This window comes from Capricornis sumatraensis, chromosome 2 (genome assembly GCF_032405125.1).
Source record: "Capricornis sumatraensis isolate serow.1 chromosome 2, serow.2, whole genome shotgun sequence".
In the NCBI taxonomy this organism is placed as follows: Eukaryota; Metazoa; Chordata; class Mammalia; order Artiodactyla; family Bovidae; genus Capricornis; species Capricornis sumatraensis.
Window position 1 is genome coordinate 22,828,733 of NC_091070.1, and position 27,609 is coordinate 22,856,341.

A 27,609-nucleotide genomic window follows, 5' to 3' on the forward strand; every position below is an offset into this window, starting at 1 on the left:
TTTTCATCTCTCCCTCCTTCCAGATGACATCAACATCTATGAGTTCTGTTGAGTCTTCTATACAGCACTGTTGCTATTTTAAGTATGGTAATGGGCAGAGGGGAGATGATCTTGAGCTGCGATAGTTCCAGGACTGCATTAGAACAGGATACTTTTCAAAAAGAGAATACAAGCCCTTCAAAAAGAGAATGCAAGCTCTTCATAAGAGCAAGAATTCAGGATGTCCTAGGTCACTGCTGGTGGCATTGTCATTTATCACTGGCTACAGGACACAGTGACCAGATTTCCTGGAAGTAAAAAAAAAAAAAAAAAAGACATTTTTCCTGAATTTTCTCTTGACGTCAACCATTATCTATTTGTAAGAGATGAGGGCGAAAAAGGCATACACATATGTTAGGCATTGCCCCCCCCAACTTTAAAATAGTCATTGCCCTCTTTGCTGCTTCCAAATAAACCCATTTTGCTGGTAAAAAAATAAAAGAAAATAATCACTGCTTGCTTCCCAAATGGCCTACTCATTAAGTCTCATTTTTCTATTTTGCCATTACTTCCTCTTCAGAAAAAACTGCCTATGGGTAGTCTGCTAAAATTGATTTTGTTGGATTTCTTTCTTGGACAGGGCTCCTTGCTGTTCCTTCAACATGCAAAGCACAACACTGCCTCAGGGCCTTTGCATATGCTGTGCCCTCTGCCTGGCTCATTCTTCACCTAGATGGCCCCATGGCTTACCTCCAGGTCTTTCCTCCAATGTCACCTTCTCCATGAGTCCTCCTCTGACTACCCTAGTAAATCACCACCCTGCCACACAGGGTTCATTTAACTTTTAACACACTCCCAGAGTTGAATATTAAAACAATAGCAAGTAGTGTGCATATTATGATTGCAATCCTTTACTCAATCACTACTGCAAGTAAAATGCAAGCAATGAGCGTCACTCACTGGCCCCATTAAGAACTCTGACACTGAACACTGCCCCGAGGATGACGTTCATCACCCTCATATGCTCCTCCATTGTAATGGCGCCATCGTTCCTGATTTGGATCCAAGGCCACTTCTACTGAATTACTTGCTGGGCTGTGATGAACAAAGTTGCCGTGGCACAACAGTCTACTCTGGCCACTCAAGAAAACTTTCTGGGGAGACTGAGTTTCATCCACATAGAGAGGAGGTATACAGGGTTGGAAAAATGAGAAATAAAGAGTTAAAAGGCAAGGGAAGAAAGGCTACTCTCTGAAGAGGTTCATCCCCAAAGTATTGCCTGATGAGAGACCGGGCTCCCTGCTGGGAGGACAACGTGACTGAAAACATCTCCGCAGCAGAGGCTGCGCCATGACTGCAGTGCCCTGGGAAAGCCTCTGAGAGAGGAAGTGAAGTGGCTCACAGTGGGGTTAAAGAGAAAAAGGCAGAGGACAGGGTGGGACCTGGTTCAAATAAGCAAGGCTGCTCTCCACTCTGCGGAGTTTATTTTTGTGACTTAAATGGGAAGGAAGTCCAAAAGGGAGGGGATATATGTATATGTAAGGCTGATTCACTTTGCTATACAATAGAAACTAACACAGAATTATAAAGCAACTATACTCCAATAAACATTATTTTAAAAACAAACAAAACCAAAACACTAGCTTTCCTTTAGAGAAAAAGGTGATTTGCTCTTTCAACAGACTGTTCTCTTCCCTCTCACGTTCAGCCTGACTGGTCCCACCTCAACTCTCAGACCTACAACAGTCCAGACAGCAGCACGGCGTTCTCCCAAGTAATGTTGTGATCGTATCTGTCATGCAGTTTTTCAGGCTTTGTGGCTTCATAAAAAGCACAAACACAGAGGATGAAAAAAGCAGAACATTTAAAAATTCATAGAGTGATAAAAGGAAATCAGGTTTGGGTGCCTGAGGGGGAAACAGCCAACAAAGTTTTGATGTGATCCTTTCCATTCTAGAGTGAACAGGGTATCTGATCTTACTGCTACTCAATGGAAAATTCCAGAGGAGGATGGATTTTATGCAGGAGTGATGTGGGTATCCTCATAAGATTTTACTGACTCAAAATTAATTTACGTATATGGTACTGAATTATAGAAAACAGGAATATAAATGAAAGACTGTCCATGCGTGACAATGACTCCAAACTAACACAAAATATAGTTGAATCGAATAATACCTTACAAAACATCTTACATATTCATTAAATTAGGCTTACACATTCATCTTACATATTCATCAAATTAGGTTTACACATTCATCTTACATATTCATCAAATTAGGTTTCCCTATGATTGACATACATCATCCTGATAAGTCTAAAAATACCCCTTACATAATACTATCACATTCTATTGAAATTCTCTAAGCATCACAGCTAGAATAACCATTGACCCATAACCATCCATCACTTTTGGTCAGAGGAACTAACTCGGCTAGCGTCCAGTACCAGTGGTTCTGTGTCCAGTTCCTCACCACAGCTCCAGCAGAGATCCTGACCCTGCCATTAGCTGGAAAGTTTTATAGCAAACAACACTGCACTGAAAGATGCTTCTTTAGCAGGATTTAATAAAAGTGATTACTATCTTTATTAATATTGTTGTTGTTGTTAGGCAAGTAGTGTGGAATGTTCCAAGGGCAGACCAAGAACTTCACGCCCCTCACACGACTGGCCTAGAGCAGAAAATCTCCAAGCACCTTTATCCACCCTCTGGTTTTCATCTCCAAACATAATAAAAGTTAAATCTAGCAGGAACCATTTGGCTTTATGATCTTGGAAGATGCACTGTTGCCTCATGTCCAGATGTATTCATCTTCTGCCCTTTGCCTCTCTCTACTTCTCTGTGATTCTCCTTTCTCCTTAATGGAAAATAAATGTTCTTTACCCTTGAGCCTGCCATTTTCTGCTCCAGAGGCTTGAATCGTGATGCTGGTGATGAGTGGTGACCTCTCTGTGGCTCATTTCACTGCCAGGACCAGTGCCAATGACTTGGCTTCTACTTTAATAACTGGAAAGTAAGCAGCAGACACCACATTTGATGAGGCTGCTCTGCCTCCAAAGCCTTCCCATTTAGGCAGATGAAAGAGAGCTGCCTTTCTTGGTGGAGAACGTGAGCTATCTTATGCCCTCTTAGTTAATGAAGGGTCTTGCTTTAAGAATAGCTTTCCTGGTCCATTAGCCAGACAGTTCACTAAATAACCTGTTAAAGTTCCTAAGAACTCAATGGGGAACACCAATCTTCAAGTGGCACAGAAACATCATAAAACAGAGCAATGTGGCATCAAAGATATGTGCATAGGCCTCGCCGTGAGATAAGTGGTGTCGGGATATAACAGTGAGGGCTTTTTCCCTCTGTTTTATACGCACCTTCCCTTTCAATATTGTCTATGAGCTGAGATCAATGGCAGCTTTTCCAATAGAAAGTGCATTTGGTTTCAATTCACTTTCATAACAACAGAGACTAACCCTTAGTAAGATGGAGAACATTAAGCTCCATTGTTCAGGCTGAGGATGACTTACCTGGGTAGCAGGAAGCAGATCAGCCTTTTCTCTGGAGAAGAAAATGCCTGTGGGTAGCAAACCTCATTCTCAAACAGCCCCCCCCCTTTTTTTTTTGCTTTAGGACAGTGAAAGGAAATCAAAGAATCATCTCCAATCACAGAACAGGAAGGGACCTCAAAAAAAAATCATCATCTGACTCAGCTTCCCCTAGAAGGTTTTTTCCTTAAATAATTATACAATGCCTTGGGAGGCATTGTGATTTAATAAGATCTAAGGGCACAGCAAAGTATTTTATAAATTATTTTAGTAAGCCCCCTCATGGAGCCTTTTATTATCCTAAATAATGAGAAAATGATTGAGAGTCTTTAGGCTATGGCAGCTTTTAAGATTTTAGATGTTGGTGAGTGGAAAAGGTAGAAATAGGATCCAAGCTGTGTTCTTCTGGCAAAAGAAAATACCCATGCCCCTGCTTCACATCTCAAATAACCAGAAACTCACTCTCCATGATTATATTATTCAGAAACACCCTGCCAGTTGTAACTCTCTTTTCTCTCACAGACAGAAAGAAGGGCACATTGGATAGGCTAATATAAGGGAAGGATTCTGATCTACAACATGTCTTCATGAAGGTTCCTTCAGGGGTTAAAAAAAAAAAAACAAAACCACCCAAATGGTGGAATTATGTAATTCTACCCTCGTGTTATTTAGAAAATGGCAGGGGGAAAAATACCATCCACTGTCTGTTCCTCGAGCACCTCCAATCAAGGGCTCTAGCCATTTAAAAACATGTTCCTGGCTTCAGAATGGCTATAAATAAATTTAATAAGCATGAAAAAAAAATCACTGCCTCATTTACATTTCTCTCTCAACTCCAGCTGACAAAAATCCAGTCCAGATGTTTGTTTTGCAAGAACAACAGCAAGAGGGTGAACTTCAGTTTGAGCATGAGAGTCCCAGAAGAAGAGGATGCGTGTGTTAGAAGAGAAAGGGGCGGCCAGGTAGGCGGGGAGGGTGTGGACAAACCTGGTTTGATACTGATTTCACAGAAACATGGTAATGAATTTATTTTGTGTGTAAGAAATCCAGTTTATTAGCCTTTCCCCTGTCTCATCACCCCTTTCAAAGCCACAGGGGCTTGGCTGGTGAAGCCTGAAATGGATGTTTCATAACCTTTGCTTTTAAATTAAACAAATGACCTCAGATTTTGGAGCGGTTGTTGACTCAGGGGAAAGTATGCCATTAAACGTGTGCCAGAAACAGATTTAATTGGTACAAGTCCCAAAAAGTGTTCGAAAGAGCACAGGCTTCCCGCATATAGATTTCAGGGGAATTACTCAAAGGCCGCACAGCTTTGTCAGAATTGGAGACGTGAAACAAGGCAGCTGAAAGACTCCGTATCAAAAGGGTAAATTCAATTCAAGAGATATTAATCTGATTACCTAAGCCAGGCCGTGAATCGGATATGCTCCATTGTGTGCCCATGCTCAACCTGGACGGCTGGAGGAGCCAATGGCTTCCTTTTCCCTGACATATAATTAAGTTTTAAGAGACGATCGAGTTACAGATACAACGTTTAAAGAAATATTTCATTCAGGAGTGGCATTTACAGTGCTTGCCTGTTGCAAGAGACATTGTTCACTGTACTTCCTTGAGCCACGCCAGAGTGTGGGGATCAGGGCCTAGGGGCTTGGTGTTTGCATTTCAGGCTACAATAAACGCTCTCTGTGCACCTGCCTGGAGGAAAAACCAGTCCAGCCGCCTCCCGAGACAAAAGGGCCCTGTATTAAGTGCTGAAAACCCAGACGTGAACTGACCCTGGCAAATTCCAGCTAGAAAAAAAAAAAAAATCAATATTTTCGTCCAGTCCAAGAGAAGCTGTCACGTAGGTTTCTGGATTTCCTTTCTCATCTCACAGAGTCTGAACAACAGTGACCTGTCAAGAGAAGTCACCTCATTTCTCATGAGTCTCCTTGCCTTTCTAGATTCTTTTCCTGATGGGGAAATCCATCACCTGGCACGCCATAATATGTCCTTCAGTGATCAACACACACTCTCTTGCTCTCTCTTCACCAGACTCTTCCCACTGAAATCTTATTTGGGTCATTAAGGGCATGCAAGTACATCCTCCCAAAGAGATAGCATTACTGACTTGCTTGTTTTTAAAGATTTCCCCAACACACACTTCCCACAAACTCCAGATACACTTAAGGGCAAGAATATTTATCAGCAGGGCAGGCAACAAATCAAGGTCAGAGTTCCTCCATGCCTGTCCCGGTTCCCGAAGCCAGTTGGTCAAAGGCCATACTAGGCCACACAAACCAATTTTCGATGACTTCTCCTGGGAGAGCTATTCAGCTCAGGAGAGCTATTCAGCTCAGGCTTGTTCTAATTTGTGTCTGGAATCAATCATGCTAGTCTCAGCTGATCTGTGCATTCTCATGAAGCAAAGAAATTTCTCACAAAATTTGAAACGCAACCAGATGAGGCATGGGGAGCTCTACCCCGGGTCACAGATGAATAAACTAAGAAGGGCAAGGTGATTACCTAAACTTAAGACTGTAGGTTGGTTACAAAACCAGAAAAGGATCCATGAACTGTAACCTCCTACTTCTCTCAGCCAACCCTGAGTAGAGGGTAAGACGAATTAAGTTGTGATTTTGATAACTTTAAAACTACCTAGTAAGGCATTGGCCTCAAACCATTTCTGAAAATTTTTGGTGATGAAGAGCTAAACTTTAAAGGGTTAACAACTTTCTCAAAGTCACCCTAACAACTTCTCCAAAATCTCCCTCAAGGGGGTGGGAAAACCAGATGATTGACACAGGGAAGGCAGGTTTGCTAACAGGACCATTCCAGCTGGATGAGCGTCATTGTTTGTGTCTGGAGAGCACACAGGAGCCAAGTGCAGTTTACCTGATTTGGGGCTCATTAAACAGCTGGCCCAGAAAAACAGCCACCCACCACAGGTGCTAAGCTCCCCTGGCCAGCCTGGCAAGTTCTCAGAAAGTGTGGGGCTGATTTACAGCCTGCCACTTTGTGAGTGGGTCTAAGCTCATGATGGAGATTGGCTATTGGCTGATATCCAGGGACCTACCTATACTGTGATTCAGGAAAGATTGATCAGGGAGTCCATCTTTATGCCCTGATATCTCAAGATGGTGGCCCAAGCCACCACAAGCTCATGCCACAAGATCATGATGGTTTCGCCTTTTCTTGAGTGTTTCTGACATAAAAGATGTGTCTCCCTCAACCTGGTAATTCACTAGCTGCTGGGCTGTAGTGTGACTTTAGCTGTTCCATGTATGTGGGCCTCATATTCTGGCCTTTCCTTATAGTCTTATCTTTTCCTGTCCTATCCACGGTAGTACAACACATACAGCCAGTTTGGATGTAAGGTTAGCTCATTACAGGAGGTAGGAATTCTAGGGTTCCAACCAGGTAAAGCTGCCAGAAAATTAGAACTAGCCTTTATGTTCTAGAGGGCAGAGACCAAGCCTGACACTGTTCTTTTTAACCCTTGAACCTCCAGGAAGCATTTCTTATTATACATGTTCTGTTTTGAATGAGTGAAAAGTTGACTAGACCAAAGCTCAATTTTGACAAGTTAAGTGACTTGCTCAGCATAACACAGAGAGCTTGTGGTAGGGCTGGCCCTTGAACAGAGTCTCCTAATTCCAAATGCGGTGCTTTACCTACTGTTACAACACACTGTTCCTCTAACGTCCATTTGTAGAGAGGTTTCAGGGGGCAGACAGCCTGTCACCACTCCCTTCCATGTCAGCCATAATGGACGGCCCACAGGTCTCCCATGGAACCCTGCCTCTTGTCCCATTATACGGGCTTTTATCTTGGCCAAGATCACCTTCCTCTTCTCTTTCTCCTCTAGGTAACAGCTACTGATCCTTCACAATCCAGCTCAAGTGTCTTCTCGTGAAGAACCTTCACATAGCACTCCCACCCCCAAATTAGGACTCTCATGTGCTTCCCCAGCAAAACCCTGATGAAAGAACCATTACAGCACACTTTGTATACACGTACATCATGATTCCCCAACAACCTGACTGTGAGCTTTCCAAACAGCTGGGCCTTAGCTTCTGTCTCTGTATCCCTAAGTCATCTGTCTAGCTCAGGACCCAGTAGAGAGTCCTGGTAAACACCCTTATTTGTAAATCAGACTAAACTACTTCACTCACAACTCTTGTGTGAATATGGGAGATTCCTTTTCCCAAAGCAGAACTGCTGGGCCCCTTTCCTCTCTGATGTTTTCCCTAGCTGCCTACTGTTATTCATTAATACAGTCAGTGCAGGCACATAGTTCAAGCTGACTGTACTTGGTAGGAATTTTAGAGCATACGTGATATCTCGGCGATCACAGTGGCAGTCTCATGCTTCTTTTAGGTGAGTACTGCTCTATTTTTTTTTTTTTTATTTAGAGAATACTTTATTAGTTTCTGTAATCAAACCCATGTAGATAAGACCTTACATATTTAATACAGTGTGTTACCCCTGTACAAATGGAAAAAATTATGTTTAACGTTTCTAGACCAATATGGCTGTTAATTTCTGTACAATCCCAACCCAACACGGTACAACTGGGATACTTTTTCCAAAGTTGACAGCACAGCTAAAGTTTCCAAAAATTCAAATTATATATATATGTATATATATATAGATTTATTTATTTATATAAAAAGACCAATAGCAGTATGTTATGCATCAATAGCAGCAACAGCTTTTCCAAGTTCTGCAGTCATCTGAACAAAATTATAGAGACATCCAGCACACTCCATTAAAAAAAAAAAAGTAAAAAAACAAAACCTCAGAAAACAGCAAAGTTCTGTTACTGTTGTGGTACCTGGCACCATTTTTTTTTTTAAATTACATTTCTCAATCATCATCTGGAAAGAAACATTCTAGAATAACGTCATTAAAAACAGATCTGATAAAGCACGGTCACTACTACATATCATAGAGCAGGTACAAGATATTTTACATTCACAGAGGTATGATACAGTACTGTCCTACATCTAGAATGCTAGAGGATATAATTAAAAAGGCATTATTTGAGACTTGATTCTACTTTTCCAGCAGAGGGCCCAAAGGATGGTTATGACACAGCTCTGGTACAGAAATGCACCTTCTTAGATAGGATTTCCTTTCTTTATTGGCATAGTTCTAGGTACTGCTCTTCATGAACATCAGTTAAAAACCGTTTAAAAAAATAAACAAAAACCAACCATTGGATTCATACAAAGATGACTGAAGAGAGGCAAGCAGGACTCAACCTAAGTAGCATTTAACCAACCCCATCATGTCTGAATGGTTAAGAGCTTCATGGAAGAAAGGAGATGCCAAGTAGCACTTCAAAGCTTTGGGCCACAACCAAAACACAGCATCATTTCAAACAGAAGCAGTAGCCGAACACTGCCCACTTGGATATGTTCAAGGATGTTGACGTCAGTATTTCATCATCTGCTCACTCATCCAGGAAGAAGGGGAGATCAGTTACTGTACTCTGATTGTGTTCAACTCAATCACCATGTTACAAAAATAGCAAGCTGCCATAATAAAAAATAAGGCTCCTCTATCCAGCACCAGTTGTCTTCTGCTCTTCACCACCAAGCCCATAAATGCTATAACCATATTCCAAGAACATGAGGGAAACCACATCTGATGTCTTAGCTGGGATCATCACATTGTTCAGGTTGAGCTATTCCTCTGTGGTGTTATTTCCCTCACAAACTTTAAATCATTCTTTGATTGTCCCTCTTGTAGCTGTAGGTGTCTCATTCATTCGTTGAGTATTTATGGAGTAACTATAAGGACCAAGCACTCTTCCTGGCTCTGGAGATTCAGCAGTGAACGAAAGAGATAAGGAGGCCTCTCCTTAGGGAGCTTATATTCTAATGACCCCAGGACAGGGTTCTCTTGCTGATTTACCTTAACTTGGGGCTATCATGTCAAAGGGCAAGCTATTTTCCTTAGTTCTAGTTGGGTCTCTGAAGGAGTAAGGAGTAAGCCTGAATTTGGGCTCTGCCAGCTACTTATTCACCGATGTTGGTTTCATGAGTTCTACATTTAGAGATTTCAATCATCTATTCTATCTCTGGTCTACATCTCTCTTACAGGCATGTCCACCTTGTCATGCAACTCAGAAGCAATTCATTTTAGTGCTTTTCCAGCCTCATTTATCTATATATTTTATAATGTTATGTTATTTTCAGGTATACAGCCAAGTGATTCAGTTACATATACATATATATCTGTTTTTCAGAGTCTTTTCCTTTATAGGTTGTTACAAAATATTGAGTATAGTTCCCTGTGCTATACAGGTAAGGCCTTGTTGGTTATATATTTTATACATAGTTGTATGTCCATGTAATCCCAAATCTCTAATTTATCCTTCTCCCCTTACATTACATTTAAAAGCAAAAACGTTTGTCTCCCTACTGCTTCACCCACGAGGGTGTCATCCATCTTCTACAGCTGAAAGAAATACTTCTGAGAAACTTAGATTCTCTGAGCTTCTTTTATGGGCCTATCAGATAGAAAGACAGTGGAGAAAAATAAACATCAGAACCTAAAAAGGCCTCCATGTCTTCTATTAACACATTAAGAAGCCCTCTCCAACACGCACACACACACATTTCATTTCATCCTTCAGACCCTCTCTTAAAGGAAGGAGTGATTTTGTTCCAGCATTTTGTAAATGATGGAGAGGATGTAACTGACAGATACAGAGTACTTCCTGCATACATTTCAATCTTCCAGCTGCCATCTTGGGTTCTCTGCCTTGTCTTGTCTTAAGGAGGGGTAAATGATGGCTGGCCACAGGACAAACAGTCTGTGCTAATGTACCTACCGCATGTCCCTGAAGAGGAAACAACTTCTACACAGGTAAGCTTAGCCTCATATCTCCTCAGATAACAACTGTTTAGAGGAGGTAGTGAACTCTGAATAAACAGAAGAGACCTTTCTTTACCCTGAAGAGGTACTCTAGGGCTGACAGTGGGCATAAAGAAAATTAGATCAGAGAGGAGCCAGATCTGGAACCAGAAATAAAATGTTTTCAAATATTTAAAAAGAAAAACAGTATGTTGGATTTAACACACTGACTAGCAATAGGGATGTAACACTAAAACTTTGGTCTAAAAGAAGATGATTTTGAGAATGAATATGACTGAAGGCCATTGACAAAGGTACACAGACTTCCGTGTTTACAAGCAAACTTGACAAAAATATCAGCTCAGATGGACACAGTTGTTTAACTAGATGCTATGGTTGGGGACTCCATAGGTACTTCCTTCTGAAGGAATCTGCCCTTCCCACATAACCCCTTATAAGAGGAAAATGCCCCTTATCCATGGACCCAACAGAATGGATGGGCGTACTGGCTGAGTTCTTTACCATATGAGTTCTTGGCCATGGCTGATTGGACCAAAAGATAACCCAGCCACAGAATTAGCAGATGTGAAAAGGTAAATTGGGATGATCAGCTCAAATGGTCCATGGTCAGTGCCATGGAAAGATGAGGCAGATAGAAGAAAAATGAAGACAGTGTCCCAAGTTTCAACCTTTCCAGTTTCCAAGAAATCTGGACTGTATTTTGCTTTCTATTTGCACGTAGCCATGAGAATGCCAACACATCCTTACAGAAGAACTTGGTGGATGAAAATTTAAGTTCTAAAGCCAGACTCTCTGAGTCGGAATCCTGGCTCTGCCAGTAATGGTGTCACTTTCCGAGGACTCAGTTCCTCCATCTAGAAAATGGGTGATGATTACCATCGGCCTCAGAGGGTTGTTGTGAGTATTAAATGTGATTGTGGATGTACAATGCCAGGCACACAAAAACATGGATCAATGAATGGTAGTGACAGTTATTAGCAGACCTGAGGGTTTTTTTAAGTAAACTTGAGTGGCTTTCTGTTTCTTGCTAACAAAAGAGGCCTGAAACATTCTAGTAAATACTGTCTCCCAGACGTGAGGCAAAGCCCGAAGAAAACTCCACTGTGACCCAGTGAAGGCACATGGCTGCCAGGAGTCTAATGATACACTTTCTGCATGCCTGTCTCCTCTCTTGGGGTACTGTCTCCTTCAGAGCTCAGATAGAGATGCTTTTGTCTTGGTATTTCTGTGCCTAACATGGATAAAAGACTCAATGCAAAAACAGTGTTTCTCAAAGTTCCCATCACTTCATGGCAAATATATTTTTTCCCCCCTGGGCTCCCAAATCACTGCAGACAGTGACTGTAGCCATGAAACTAAAAGACACTTGCTCCTTGGAAAGAAACCTACAAAGCAGAGAAATCACTTTGCCGATAAAGGTCCATATAGTCAAAGCTATGGTTTATCCAGTAGTCATGTATGGATGTGAGAGCTGGACCATAAAGAAGGCTGAGTGCTAAAGAATTGATGCTTTTGAACTGTGGTGCTACAGGAGACTCTTGAAAGTCTCTTGGACTGCAAGGAGATCAAACCAGTCCATCCTAAAGGAAAGCAACCTGAATATTCATTTGGAAGAACTGATGCTGAAGCTGAAACTCCAATCCTTTGGCCACCCTATGCAAAGAGCTGACTCTTTGGAAAAGACCTTGATGCTGGGAAAGATAGAAGGAGGGAGGAGAAGGGGACGACAGAGGATGAGATGGTTGGATGGCATCACAGACTCAATGGATATGAGTTTGAGCAAACTCTAGGAGATAGTGAAGGACCAGGAAGCTTGGGGAGCTGCAGTCCATGGGGTCGTAAAGAGCCGGACATGACTGAGCAACTGAACAACAACGACAACAAAGTGAGGTTCCTAGGATAGCAGTATTGACAACGCCTGGAAATTTGCTAGAATTACAAATTCCCTGGCCCCTCCCAAGACTGACTGAAACTTTGAGAGTGGGAGCTCAGTGGTGTGTGTATTAGTAACCTTCTCAGCATGATTTTAATGCACACTAAAGTTTGAGACCCACTGGAATGAGGGTTCTGTTGGTGAAACACCACGTCTTATCCTTGACTGAAGTCCTATTCTATCTGGGGATCATCCACGTTTGATCTCATGGCTTAGGAAGGGGTACACAAGAAACTACAAAAGAGGATGGAGAAACATTCCCAGCCAGTCAAATAAGTCTCATCTATCATGTTAATCAGGGAAATGACATGTTGCCAATGGATCATCCTCTCATTCTTATCATGGAGGCCTCAGGGAACTCCCCACCACGGCATGCCCAATGTCCATGATCTGCACTGTCTCATCCCTTGCCTTCCTCTGTGTGCCCCCTGCACTCCCAGTCATGAGGAATGATTCTTACCTTCTTCAGATGGCCATGCTCTTGCCATCGTAGCTTTGGTAATGATCTATCCTCTAGAACATCATTCTTTCATCTCTGTATCCTTACACTAAGCATAGCTCCTGGGGCATAATGGGTGTCCCGTTTCCCTAAATATTTGATGAGTTCATTGTTTCCTTACTTCCAATCTCCCCATCCCTAAGCCATCTAACACATCTCATCTAGAGAATCCACCGAGTACATATTATGAACATTTTATCAGAAAACCTTAATTCAGTCTGGCATTTGAAGTCTGGCCCCAATCTACTTCCAAATTCATTGCACATGACCTCCTATGTTTACCCTAAAACCCCAGGCAAATGCCCCCCTCCCAAAGTATGCTACATTTCCCTACAACAGAGATCCTGTATTTACTGAGTACCCTCCAGGAGGAGGGGATACGGGAGTGATCAAGACAAAGTCCCTGCCCTTGAGAAGATTATCCAAAAGCAAGGAGGCAGTCCATAAACCCATAAACAAATAAACTTATAAGATCAGGTAGTGATAAGGGCAATGAAAAAAATAAAGCAGGCTTAGGGGATTAGAGAAGGTTGGGATGGGGGTAGTGGTTTTATCTAAGACAGAGATGCAGGAAGACCTCTCTGGGAAGATGACACTTGAGTGAGACTGAAGGCAGTGCGGCAACAGGCCAAGTGAAGCTCTGGACAAGTGCCCCAGTCAATGGGAACAGCACGTGCAAAAGGCCAGAGACAGAAAGCCCAGAGTCTAAGGAACAAGGAAGTGGCTATACAGCTAGAACAGGTTTGGAGAAGGGGAGACTACTAGGAAAGAGGGCAGACAAGGCCTATTTTGAGCTTAATGCCTTAGTGCTCAGCTTTTCCTGATCTTTTCTGTGCCTCTTGAAATCCCATCCATCCTTCGAGGCCTATCTCTTCTGCCTTCTTCCCTGGACCCTTCAGTTCTCCCTTTACTGAAAGAGATGTTCCTTTCTTCCTAAATCCTGGAGCCTTTGTTTCATACCCTACTTGTCTAAAGCATTGCACACATCCTACCTAAATACTGTTCTTCAGAATGACTCTCAAACTGCACCATAAATATCTTGAGGACAGGGACCATATCTTGCTCATTTCTGGAATGTAACATGAATATAGAAAATACAGTGCATAAAGTAGGGGCTCCACACTCATAAAATCATAAGGTTGGAAGTCACTGAAAGGTCTCCTCACCTAGCCAAAAAGGTATTTTTTTTTAAAATTTTTTTGGAGGGACCAAGGCTCTAAAACATGCTAATATATGCAGGAATGCAGCTAATGCCCAGGAAAAGTCAGTCTGACTGAATGAAATACTGTTTAATCTAACTGGTATTTATCAACTGGCTTATCAGAAAAAGGAAGAAAAGCAAAGCCATCAGAGATCCAAACCTAGGGCACAGCCGAGCTGGACTGTCTATTCTAGGGCCAGACCACCTTACCAGACCTTGTTACAATCCTTCCCAAATCCTAGTAAACACCACCAATGCACTCGAAATGTTTTTCATGCCACATAACGGCACAAACTAAGTTATCCCCTGGCACCACGCCTAGAAACCAAACATACTTTTCTTAAGATTGCTGACCTAGGCGCGTCTCATCTTTGGTATAGAACTCTTTTCAATGATGGTAAACGAGGATCTCTTCTCAGAGACTGCTTCTAATCTGTAGCCCTCCGGGATCACACCTCTTCTTGACATCCCATTCTCTGGGTCTTCGGCCCCTCTATCTCTGTAGTTGAAGCAATTGGCAAAACTGGCTTTGGTGTTCTCATCCCTTCTGCCTTCATGACACTGAAGGAACATGTGTAGATCTGGGAAATGAGCCTGTAAATCCTAAATAGTGAAGAGGTCTGAGGGTGAGGGGAAAAGACTTGCACAACATTTAACCCTGCTCTCCCATGAACCACCTCAAAGACTTCTTCCCTAAGAAAACTTTCAGCTCTCATCTCATTTGATCTTAACGTACCTCCTGCCTCGAACACGTCTCTCTGGCAAACTCTCTAGCAAACTCTCTAGCAAAACAGAGCTCCTGATCAAGAAGTGCTTCCTGGGGGCTGACTTCACTGCTCCTTTCTCCATTTGATCCCTCGGCTATGGTGGTATTGCCCCTGGCCTCGCTGCTGAAAAATCCTCAACAAGTTCCTCTCCCTTGTGAGACTAACAGCTTTTCAGATGTTTGTAGGCTGTGCCCAGTCCCCTCTCAACTCTGGCAGCCCCCACCTCATATAGCATTTAGGTTTCCTTTGGTGGCTCAAAGGTTAAAGCGTTTGCCTGCAGTGCAGGAGATCTGGGTTTGATCCCTGGGTCGGGAAGATCCCCTGGAGAAGGAAATGTCAACCCACTCCAGTATTCTTGCCTGGAGAATCCCATGGACACAGGAGCCTGGTGGGCTACAGTCCACGGGGTCGCAAAGAGTCAGACACTACTGAGCGACTTCACTTTCACTTTAGTTAAATACTACAGGGTTTGGGTAGAGTTTCAATCTTCTAAGTTTTCTCTATAAATTAGACCTTCCATAGCACCTGAATCATTGCTAGAAGTGGTATATATCCAGCTAAGGACCGTGGATGTTTGACTACTAGGGGAAGCATAGCACAGGTAGGTGTGTGTCCCCTCGTAACCAAAAGCATGTGAAGTTGTGTGTGTTGATCCATGTCTGCGACTTTAGAATCAAAAATTGAAAGGTCACTAGGACATGTACATTTTTGCCCCCAACTCTCTCCTAAGCGTCAGCAGTGTGCAAACCTAGGATCTCAGGAAAGGAGCTCTGACTTTGGTTCTGGCACCATCACCTCTCATTTGCTGTGGGGCCTTTGGGCAACACCCTTCTCGCCTTCATGCTTCACTTGCTTGAGACAGATCAAATGATTCATCACATTAAGACATTTTTAAATACTATGGAAATGCTAATGCTCACATGTTGATCGTCCTTGTTAATATTAACCTTGCAGTCACATGGAGACACTTCATGTTTTCAAAGTGCTAATTATAACCAACCTGCACCATGACCCCGAGAGGTTCATTTTTAACGCTGCTTCAGCCCACACTCATTTTGCCCAGGGTCCTATCTAAATGAACAATGAGTGTGGGATTGGACTGTGCAGAGCCTTAGAGCCAAAGCATGGACAGAGTCTTACTAACTTGACCAATCCACCCCAAAGTTTGTGGTTAATGGATTACAAATTTGGGTAATGCTGGACAATAAATTACTACTATAATAATAAAGCTGAAAGTACACACAATTTAAGCAGAAACACCAGTGTTTTTTATCGGAAATGAAAGAAACCATTGATCATAGCAACTGTCTGAGATTAGCAGGGAGCCACATTTTCAAACATCCTGCAGTAAATCCAGAGCAGATCCAGCTGGAAAGCAAGAGTGGAAATAAAACTTGAAAATTCATACCATGCTTTGAAGTCTGCCTCTTTCACAACCACGAGTCCCTGGTTTGTCCCAACCACTCCGAGCTGTTCTCGCGTGTTGAATTTATTTTAAAAGAGACACAAGACACACACTTGCATATAATCTATCAAATGGACTCCAGGTTTTTGCAAGGATGGTTTGCTAGGGAATATGAATCCCAAAATACTTTCTTGTGCACATGGAATCAGCCATCAATTCAATTGGAATAGAAAGGCTTCCAATACTAAAACTAGAAATCATTCTTAGTCCTAGTAAATAATACTTTTTCGCTTGTGTTCTTTCCTTGACCCAGCCAGATACTTTAAATTTTTAGTTTTTAAGGCTATTATCTACCAAAACTAGCCACCCTAGGCTCCTGAAATGGACATGTCAGCACACTGGAGTGAATGCTATCCCAAAACATTATCAAAGGAAGGAAAGCCAATGGTCTAAGTTGAAGAGAGCTTCAGTCTTGCACAGGGTCCCCAGTCACCATACATCAGGCTCAACTACCAACTCTGCCTGGATAGACAGGGACTCAGGAAGCCCTTCTACTCAAATTCCAGGTGACTTCAGAATAGGACATGGATGGTGTCTTAGGCCAGCTGGACTGTTAGAGCCTTTCTTCACTGATCACTAGAGGCAAAAAGGATGTTCTCTGTGACTGAAATCCCATCATCCTTACACCTTCAATGACCTCCAGGAAGAAACATCAAGGGCATCTAAGAAATATATCCTTGCCCACAGAACAGTCACAATAGTCTAGTGAGTAACCAGACACTGAACTTCGTAATAACCTACACGCTTGAGTTTCCATCAGCAGAAAAAAACACGGAAGAAGAAAATACTTTGACTCACAGTGCCTGGTCAAGAACAATGCAGATCATAAAGTCAAAAATCCTGATTTCTGCCCTTGGGTTCACAATACAACTTTGGTCAGTTTGCATAAGCCTCGACCAGTCCATTCTCCCACTTGAAGGAAAGAACGTTTGTAACAGGCAGGCTGAAAACTGACAAGCACATGTACACACGTGAGGAGTTATTTTAACTAAATGGGGAAAATTCACTTTGCCTTCTAATGCCTTCTCAGCGCACACAGCTTATGAGCAGAAGCAATGTCAGGAGAGTTCTTTGGGGGCCACTTCTCCCTTCGTTGGCTTCCCCAGCATGGGAGCTGGATAATTTACCTGGGGAATGAATCCTTGAAGGGAATCAGACCATGGACCCTAGCAGTGAACGTGGGTCTACATAATCCAAGCATAAATTTAATAAGGAAAAAAAAAAACCCCAGCAACACAAAAACAAAGAACTCTCAACTTTACAAACACTGGGAGGGCAACAGCTGGTCAGCCGAGATTAAAGGAGCGTGAGAGAACAGCTCCCATCTCCTGCCTTCTCCTCCCCCATTGAGGTCCCTGCAGACAGCCAGGGCTCCCTTTTACAGCCCTGTGCAGATGACCTTGTTCCAGCTAAGATAGGAGCTCTTTTGATCTCAGCAGGGGGAAGCTCTGGGCCCGCAGCTGGCAGATATTAATAGTACAGGATCCGCTGGTGTGGAAGAGATCTCTCAGTTGGGCCAGGTCACTCATATTCCCTGCTCTGCGTCAGAGCAGAAGGGACTTCATCTCTGCACATCAGCCCCTGCTGGGTACTTCTCTCGGGTCAACTCGGATCATTTTCTCACTGGCTGCTCTTGGCGGCTTGTTCTCACCCTACAACTGTTTTCAAGGGAGTGCTGTTCTAAGCTGTACCCTCCACTCTGCAGCTGAAATCCATACAGGACAGGGTAAACCCTGGACTCAGCCCATCACAGTGTGCTCCTCACTCTCACTGGCTTGTACACTTCTTGTGTACATGTTTGTGCGGGAGGGAGGCAGCAAGAGCAAGGGACAGACAAACCCAGAAATGTTTACAGGGAAAGTGACAGCAGGATGGGGAGAGGGAGCTGTTAGAGGTATGCCGATGTATCCGTGCTAACATTTCCAAAGATCCGCCCCATTATGCTTAATCTAGGACGACAAGGTCACTCTTCCCACCCTGTAAATCAGAATGTTAAAACCCCATCAACGAGTGAAGGCCCCTGACCTTCAGACCCACATCACAATCTAATAATGTTAAAACTAAAAAAGACTTCAGCCATCTTATATTCATCCAATCTGTCATTTAACAGAAAAAAACTGAGGCCCGAAGTAATTAAAAGAGCTGCTCAAGCTCACAGAGCTAATAGCACAACGGCAAAGCCGATACAATGAATGCTTACCACAGCAGCAAAGCAATTCATACATTTTAATCACAGCAACATTAATAAACACTGTGATATAGGTGAATAGGTATAAATATTCTAAGAAGTGTATTATTCTTTTCCTTCACTGGTAAAGAACTTCAGAAAAAAAAAATTCCATAGACTCTTTATCTGCTTTGCTATGCAAGGAAAAGGCCAAAAACATCAATTGCTTCCATTCTCCCTTGGGTTTCACATTAAGAAACAGTTGTCTCGGAATGAGCTTGTAACTGTCCCTTTGCCATGAACATGCCTTTACCATTTTCTTAAAGTGTTTACACTAGAGCCCCAAAGCAATTTCCTTTGTATCTGTTTTGCTCCTCCTCTTTGCTTGAGATAAACCAGGAAGCCAGGACAAAGAGAAGTACTCTTGCTTATTGGTTTTCAAATGAGGAAACAAGATATTCTCTTGTGGTCTCCTCCTAGAAACTGAATAAATGTGTGTGTCTGTGTGTAATTATTATAATAACAATTTTTAGTCACATTCATAGGTGATTCCCATGGTTAACCGTTGTTACAAAGCATTTACTATGGTATTGGTTCAGCATTTATTTACTGCCTACTCTGTGCCTAGACACACTCATTGGAAAAGACTCTGATGCTGGGAGGGATTGGGGGCAGGAGGAGAAGGGGACGACCGAGGATAAGATGGCTGGATGGCATCACTGACTCGATGGACGTGAGTCTGAGTGAACTCCGGGAGTTGGTGATGGACAGGGAGGCCTGGCGTGCTGCGATTCATGGGGTCGCAAAGAGTCGGACACGACTGAGCGACTGAACTGAACTGAACTGTGCCTAGATGGTCTTCCCAGGTGGTACAATGGTAAACAAAACACCTGCCAACGCAGGAGATGCAGAGATGCGGCTTCAGTCCCTGGGTTGGGAAGATCCCCTGGAAAAGGAAATGGCAACCCACTCTAGTACTCTTGTCTGGAAAATTCCATGGACAGAGGGGCCTAGTGGGCTGCAGTCCATGGGTTCGTAAAGAGTTGGACACGACTGAGTGACTGAGCGCACACACATGCGTGTGCACACACACACACACATACACGCACGCACACACACATACACACACACTGTAGCTAAAACCTTGCTGGTCACTCAGCAAAGTTTTTAATCCACAACATGGATTAAAAAAAAGAATACAAGAAAGCCTGTGTCCTTAAAATATCTGCCAATTTGGTAGGGAAACCATGAAAAGTTAAATTATTTTTAAAGGCCTTTTGAAGATCTATCTTACTGACCAGGTAGAAGGACCACAGAGGAGGAAGAGAGTGAGCCCAAGGCAGCCTGGAAGAGGCAAGGAGGTTTTGTGGAAGAGGCGGTCTTTAAATAATTCTCGAAGGAGTGGGAGGATTTGGGAGGAAAAGCAGAGGTAGAAGTAAAAAGGGGGATGGTGTTCTAGAAGCTGTCTGTGCGGAGCACAAAGGCAGGGGTCGGGAGAGCCGGCAGGAGGGCACACACTTGCTAGAGGAGCTTCCCAGAGGCTGAACACGAAGGAAAGGACAGACCACCAGGAATTAAGAAGTATCAACCTAACCTAGGATATTTTTGGGGGGAAACTGATCCACACAAAAGGAAAGAAAAAAACCCAATTTTCAGTATGTGTTGATTTCCATGGTGTAAATACTTCCACCCTGGTTGATTCAAAGCTAACAAGCCACAAATTCCTGAATATTTCAAAATCAGCTTGTTGATTTTTGCCCATTCTCAGGAAATGGGCTAAAATAATTTCAAGATTCAAGAGTAGGAGAATGACACAATAAAAGGAAGCCAGAAATGGGGAAGTGGGTGTATGTGGTAGAGGCTGGAATTGGGAAGGTCATTATGGAATTCATTAAAATAATCCAATTGTGAGTTTTTAGTAAGTCAGTGTATTGCTCACAATATAACTCATAAGAGGGGACAGGTATGTTTGGAAAGATAAAATCCAGTAAACTTGATGATGAAAGGAGTATATGGAGGGAAGGATGATAGGGGGTGATTCAGCTTTTTAGCCCAGGAGATGGGAGAATGAAAGGCATCACTGAGTGTGGAAATAGGGTACATAGAACATTTTACACTCTTTAGAATTAATTCATTTTCATCCTGAAAAACACCACCAAGAAGCAGGGATGTAGTCCTTGCCATCTGGGGGACAGTAAACCAAGGCCAATCCATGGAAAACCACCTGGGCAGTTAGGAGCCCTAGAGGTCCCATATATTCCATCATGAATAATTCTCAGAAAATGGAAAAGTGCAGAGGAGCCTGGAACAGCTACGTTCATCCACCCAGGCCCACAGCCTTTTACCCTGAAAGAAATCAGACTGCAACTAGCAGAACTCAGAAATGTCAAGTAAGAACTTTCAATAAAACTAGAAACCACCCACTGGCTCAGTGGTGTAATTCCCCTAGCTACGTAAACCAGAGCCAGTCTGACCTTTGCTAGCATGGGAGGGTGGATAAAATTTGCAGATTTACCTACATGGAGAGTTTTTTTCTTAATCTTTCTGTAAAGCTGATTGGGAATGCCACATCTCTAATACGTGATACTAGTGCATACATTTAGATCGCCCCAAAGTACCCAGTTTAAAAAAAAAGGTTAAATTGCTGGGGGACCATGGGTAAAGCCAACATTGGAGCATCAGTCTCAAAAACAAAGTCATTTAGCAGTTTACCAGCTCTTGTACTAAAGACCCAAAAGAAACTGTAGAGGAGTGAGGCCTTAGGTGGTGGTGAAGATGCCTGTGAGGATGCTCCACTCAAGTGAAAAAGGAAGTTCACTTGTAGAGACAGAACAAGCTAGAGACAGAATAAGAGATTCTACAAATATAAGGAATCAGATGCCAGGAAAGGTGGCCAAGACTCCATCGCCAGGCTCCGGCTTGGTTCACTGGCCAGCACCTAATAGCTGTGTGTCCCAGTTCTCAACGGGAGGCAGAGAGGTGGTGGTGGGGCTGTAAGTCAGTGTCAAGTTTCAGCTCCTCTAGGACAGATCTCTTACCTTCAGACAGGGACAAATCATCAGCTGGAGACACCAGGTCTGCCTGAGAAGCTAGGGCTCCGCTCAGATGGGCTGTAATCTGATTCGTCAAGATAACCTGTGAACAGACAAGGAGAAGGTGGAGGGAAGGGAGAAGAGAGAAGACCAAATTAATTATTAGAGCTATCAAAAGGCAGACTGTGGTTTAGGGGAAGACTGCTAAGTACGCAGGTAGGAAAACCCCAGCTCTGACTTTCATCAATTTTATCTTGAGGCCAGAATATCTGGCAAAGTCTCCAGGTCATTCAAATCACAGAAAACCCAGGAAACACACTAACTTTTTTTTTTTTCAGCTTAAACTATTTATCAATTCTTTCTAAATGCTGAGCAAATTGGGACAGAGAGGTATTGTCATATCAGCTGAATAATATTAACACAAGGCCAACCAGAGAATGAAAATGCATATGTGCACATTTTATCATTTTTAAGATTATATCCACAACATACAATATCACAGTGCTGAAGAGAAGCAACGATTTAACATCTGAATGCCTGGGGCTTCTTTCCTTGTTAACGTGAAAATCAGAATTTTCTTTCCAAATTTGTGAAATTGGAATAAAACTCATCTCTAAAGGACTAGCACTCTTCTTCTTTTATTTTTTTTTTTATTTTTTTTTCTCTTCTTTTAAACAAGTTGAATTCTAACAAAAGAATTTCAAAGTCTCACTACATATTTAAAACACAAATGAACAGAATCTGACCTATACAAAATAAAGTTCATAACATTTAAAATTCCTAGAAAGAACTCTAAAATTACTTAATTCACATAGTTTATTTCCACACAATAATTTACTATGTGGTTCTATCAAGAAATTATTCTTTTCCTTAAAAACCCTCATTTATAAAATTTACTCTATTGTTTATAAAGCTAAAGAACAAAACACAGACTCTCTCTTGGAAAACTGCAGCCTGACTAATGCCACGGTCAGTTCCCCAGGTTTGGGTGTTCCCATCATGGGCACATTGGTGAGCCATTTTGGTCCCTCTTCTGAAAAACTAGGCATTTGGTGCCTGAAATACGCATCTGGCAAGACTGTCTTGGGCTGTCCCAAGGGTCAGCTGTGGTTTTGTTGCCATCCTGATTGGAGTAGAAATGGAAATCGTCTCCATTCTTAGTTGTCCAGCTTTTCAGCTGCACCTCTGTTGCTGTCTCTTGAATGGACCAATGACACGTTATAAATCCTATGCCAATGGCAGCTTAATTGGGGGCGGAGAGGGCAGCAGGATGGCAAGGTCAGGTAAAGAAATGAAGTACTCTATTAGCAAAGACAGCCTGTCCAAGGTCTTTGTGTGTCAACAAGGCTCGTGTAAGTCCCCAGTTTCTCTGCAGCAATGATCTGCAGATATCTGCCAGATATTGTATCTGCCATAATATGTATAAAACATAATAAAGTATCTGCCAGATATTGCAGTATTCCACTGAGTGCTTAGTAATCTTTTCCCTCCTATTCATTTGTATTGCTCATTTTCATCTGGATGGGTAAGAATCACATACGATAAGTCTTTCAATTAAAATGTCTGGAAATGGTCAAATAATAGCCTGCTCTCTTATGAAACAATATTCATATTTAGGAGCAAGAGTAAGAAATTATGTTCATTTTCCTCTTTATTTTATAGGGTATGAGCTTTGGAGTTCAATAGAACTGGGTTCAAATTCTGACACTGTGAACTCTGGGAAAGTTACTAAAATCTTCGAACTTCATTTATTCATAGGTAAAATAACACCTATCTATATAGAATTGTTATGAGAATTGAATGAGATAATCAATAACCAACGCAAGGTATTAAATACAGGGTCTGGCACATGATATATATCCAGTAAATGTAAGCCATTGTTGTTGCTACAATTTCCTTCAGAAGGGTGTTATATAGGCTAATAAATTATTAATAAAGCATATGCCACATGCTTCAGATATTAGATCTAGTAACAACATGAAATCACAATTTTCTACATCAAGATCAGCACCTGATCATTTCTGCCAATCTTAGTCCTTCCGAAGCTTTCTTTAGTTGCAAAGAATTATGTAAAAATCTCAGTAAGAAAAAGATAGTAATTTTTAAAGCAAAGCCAGCAGCAAACTGATATTGTTCTGAGTTCTACATAATTTGTCTACTAATGAAGAAAATAATGTATCTGCCTGTCAGAGTCTTTTTAAAAAAGTGAAGCTTCAAGATAGCTAAATGTGTAAGCTCTATGTTTTAGGGAATTCTTCTAAAAGATGGCTTGGTGAAAATGACTAAAACACTAGTGATACAATAACAAGAAAAAAAGTTACTAAATACTGACCATGCAGAGCATGTTACTATGTACCCGGGGGAAAATAAAGAGATGAAGGCTTGGTGTGTCTTCTCGAGAAACTAAGTTAAGTTAAAAGTAAAACATTTACTACGGTATTCAGACCACTTATTCTCAATTGCATTATTATTTCCCTGGTCCTACAATGGAAATGTGCACCTAGATGATGTTTTTATTATACATAGCTAATAAAAATGATACCTTGCCAAACCTAAAAGCAAACTACAGATGTGCCTCCAAAGATACCCACCCCCACCGCCATTTCCAATGAAAGAGTAGATAGAGAAGAAAACATTTTCACTCTCCAATGGCAAAAGAACAAGCGCTTCCATGGTTTTGATAATAATCCACTCCCTTTTTACTCTGAGTCTGAAAGCCAAATTGCTGAAGGGATACACAACAACCAAACTCGGGAGGGTGCTCTTACTGAATTGTTGTGATTTGCTAAGCCTGTGATCAGCAAAATGATAGAATGGAAACCTTTCCAAACAGCACCGCTTACAAATAATCATGACTTGGGTGGAAGCCTATGGATGTGCTGTCCTCTGAGGCAACCGGGAATCATGAAAATGACACTCCTAAAATAACTTATCAAATACTATTACATGTTATGAACAGAGTCTTAACACTATCTGCTTTCAGAAAATGAGTTTTGATACTGACACTTCAGAGGGGCTTTCCTGCTGCTTTGCTCTGCTGAAAAGATGAAGCCTTCTCACACTTGGTACTGAATTTGTGCAAGAGTGCTGTGTACATGATGAGGTTGAGAAGTTTGGAGTCAGACACATCTGAGTTCAGATCCTGGATTCCACCACTTACTGTGTGATGATGGGCAAGTGTCACAACTTCTCTGGGTATAATTCTTAATTCACAGAGTTCTGAAGATTAAGCTGAATAATGCTCATAAAGTCCTGAGGATAGTGCCTGGCCAGTGGGAAATGCTTAAACATTAACTTCCATCATTGTCTTTAGTTATCTTTTGCTGACTTTATACCTGGCTTGTTTAGACAGAAAACCTATGCCTGATTCCCTTTTGTACAATATATAGTACACTGATGACAAAGAACAAATATTGGTTGGTGATATGCTAAAAAAGCAATAAAAATTTAAATGAAAGTGCATGCTATTTTTGCCATTTCTCTAAAAATATGACTAGTTGGAAACATATAACAGTCCTTCTTCCTGCTACTACCATCAATTTCAAATCCAAAGGCTACAGTGAGACTCTTGAACTAAGGAGAAATTTTGCTTTTAGGTTTTTTTTTTTTTTATGGTTGTGATTACATCTTTACATCTGAAGCCAGGAGGAAATGGAACTCAGCTTAAAGTCTACTCTTCAGACCATAGAAGATGATCTACTTACTGGGAGAAATAGGCAGCCCTATACAATGTATAAGGTAACTACTAACTAAACTCCATTCAGCATTAAATAAGGAGAGATCAATTTCTCCCAAGACTTCCTTGCAACAAGAGCTGGTTATAGGATGTTTCAGGTACACATGAAAGGAAATGACTTCTCAGATCATGTCATATACACTTGGAGTCTCATTTTTAGTGCTCCCCTCCCCAGGCAAAATAAAGGGGTTCCATTAAGTTTGCCCTTGGGTTCTAAGTTTCCCTTGCATCACCCAACTTCTCTAAATGCATCCTATTCAACCCTTGTGTGTACTGAAGTTGAACAGCTAAGCTCAATTCAAGGGAACAGTGAAGCTTTCTAAGGAAGAAGTTTCAGAGTACAGATTTATAAAAAACCTAATAGCCTCTGCCTTCATAGAGAGTAGGACTTCTCTCATAAGCTAGCGAGGAGATGGAAAAACATGAACCATTTAAAGACAAGAAGAACTAATAAGGCAGACAGGTGGCAATGAATGTCATTTTTGTCAGAAGGCAGAAGGTCCTGGGGAAGAAAATCCAGCCAACAGACAAACGAAAGCATGACTCCCTTCCAGTAAGTAGCAAAAACATAGCTTACGAAAGGAAATACCTAGAGATAAGCAGGTAGGACTTCCCAATTGGCTCAGTGGTTAAGAATCCAAGGCAGGAGATGTAGGTTTGATTTCTTGGTTGAGAAGATCCCCTGGAGAAGGAAATGGCAACTCACTTCAGTGTCCTTGCTTGAAAAATCCCATGGACAGAGGAGCCTGGTGGGCTACAGTCTATGGGGTTGCAAAGAGTTGGACACAACTGAGAGGCTGAACAACAACAAAGCAGGTAGGGGTAGGATGAGCTGGTCAGAAGAAGCATCAGCCCCCAGGGCCAGGGAACTGGGGAGCTGGAGTCTGCTGACCCTCCACCAGTCTCTGTGTCCAGTGTGGACCATCTGCCTTCAGTGGGCACATCTTTCTTCGGCTACACTAGGACAAGACTAATCTAGGCTATACCTACACCCTACTCATGCCTCCCACTCCTGGTTCTGCCTTATGGGGCCTCTGTATGTGTCTAGTTTGTATGTACCTAACCTGATCCACCCTACACTGAAGTATTAAAGAATTATCTTTGTGGGGACCTTCATTAGCAGCCACTCAGTATAGTCCAGCCCACTGAGTACTAGAAAGTGATGGAGAGAAGAAAGAGTGGGACAGTGCTGGAGAAATCAGAGTGGGAAATTGTCAGGCCTAAAAGTCCAGCCTTTGAAAAAGAGGCTCTTTTTATTTGACTCTTAAGAGGCAACAAAGAGTGATTGTGCGGTCAACCAGGAGTAGAATAAGTTGGAATGGGATATCTGGCCCCGTTTGGTTCAGCAGAAGAGAGATTCATGATCAACAAGACGGTAGCTGAACATCTGTAAGTCGGATATTTTTAAGGACCTAAGAATACGGCACATGCCCTCATTTAGCTTTCTGTGTGGGCAGGTGAGAGGCAAACTTTTTAATCCCTTCTTTTCAGAGAGTGAACTAGAGTCATTGGCCTGAGATTAATAGTTCAGATAAGAAAGGGGGTCTGCAGGCCTCCCTGCCCACTCTCCCTCCCAAGACAGCACTGGGCAGAGGAGAAGAGAGACAACAACTCTCAGCCCACAGCCACGGACAGGTCCAGGCCTTGAATCCGGGTCACCAGAATCTGATCTAATAAAAGTAATGAACAAAGGGTCTAACATCTATTTTTTTAATATAAATTTATTTATTTTAATTGGAGGCTAATTACTTTACAATATTGTATTGGTTTTGCCATACATCAACATGAATCTGCCACGGGTATACACATTTTCCCCATCCTGAACCCCCTTCCCACCTCCCTCCCCATACCATCCCTCTGGGTCATCCCAGTACACCAGACCTGAGCATCCTGTATCATGCATCAAACCTGGCCTGGCGATTCATTTCACATATGATATTATACATGTTTCAACATTTAGAAATACATTAAAAGATTATGAAAATGCTACACTGACTGCTTCCAAATAGGAAAAGGAGTACGTTAAGGCTGTGTATTGTCACCCTGCTTATTTAACTTCTATGCAGAGTACATCATGAGAAACGCTGGACTGGAAGAAGCACAAGCTGGAATCAAGATTGCCAGGAGAAATAATCAATAACCTCAGATATGCAGATGACACCACCCTTACGTCAGAAAGTGAAGAGGAACTAAAAAGCCTCTTGATGAAAGTGAAAGAGGAGAGTGAAAAAGTTGGCTTAAAGCTCAACATTCAGAAAACGAAGATCATGGCTTCCGGTCCCATCACTTCATGGGAAATAGATGGGGAAACAGTGGAAACAGTGGCAGACTTTATTTTGGGGGGCTCCAAAATCACTGCAGATGGTGATTGCAGCCATGAAATTAAAAGACACTTACTCCTTGGAAGGAAAGTTATAACCAAC

The 27,609-nt window shown here is 42.2% G+C and overlaps 1 protein-coding gene across 1 annotated transcript in view; it reads right to left on the reverse strand.

The window, feature by feature from the left end:
* The window catches only part of RAD51B (RAD51 paralog B), a 606,121-nt gene that overhangs the window by 146,261 nt on the left and 432,251 nt on the right, over positions 1-27,609 (reverse strand). Inside the window, exon 7 of the mRNA XM_068965287.1 lies at positions 21,457-21,553. Coding sequence (XP_068821388.1) covers positions 21,457-21,553 — 97 coding nt within the window. The remainder of the gene's footprint in view (positions 1-21,456; positions 21,554-27,609) is intronic.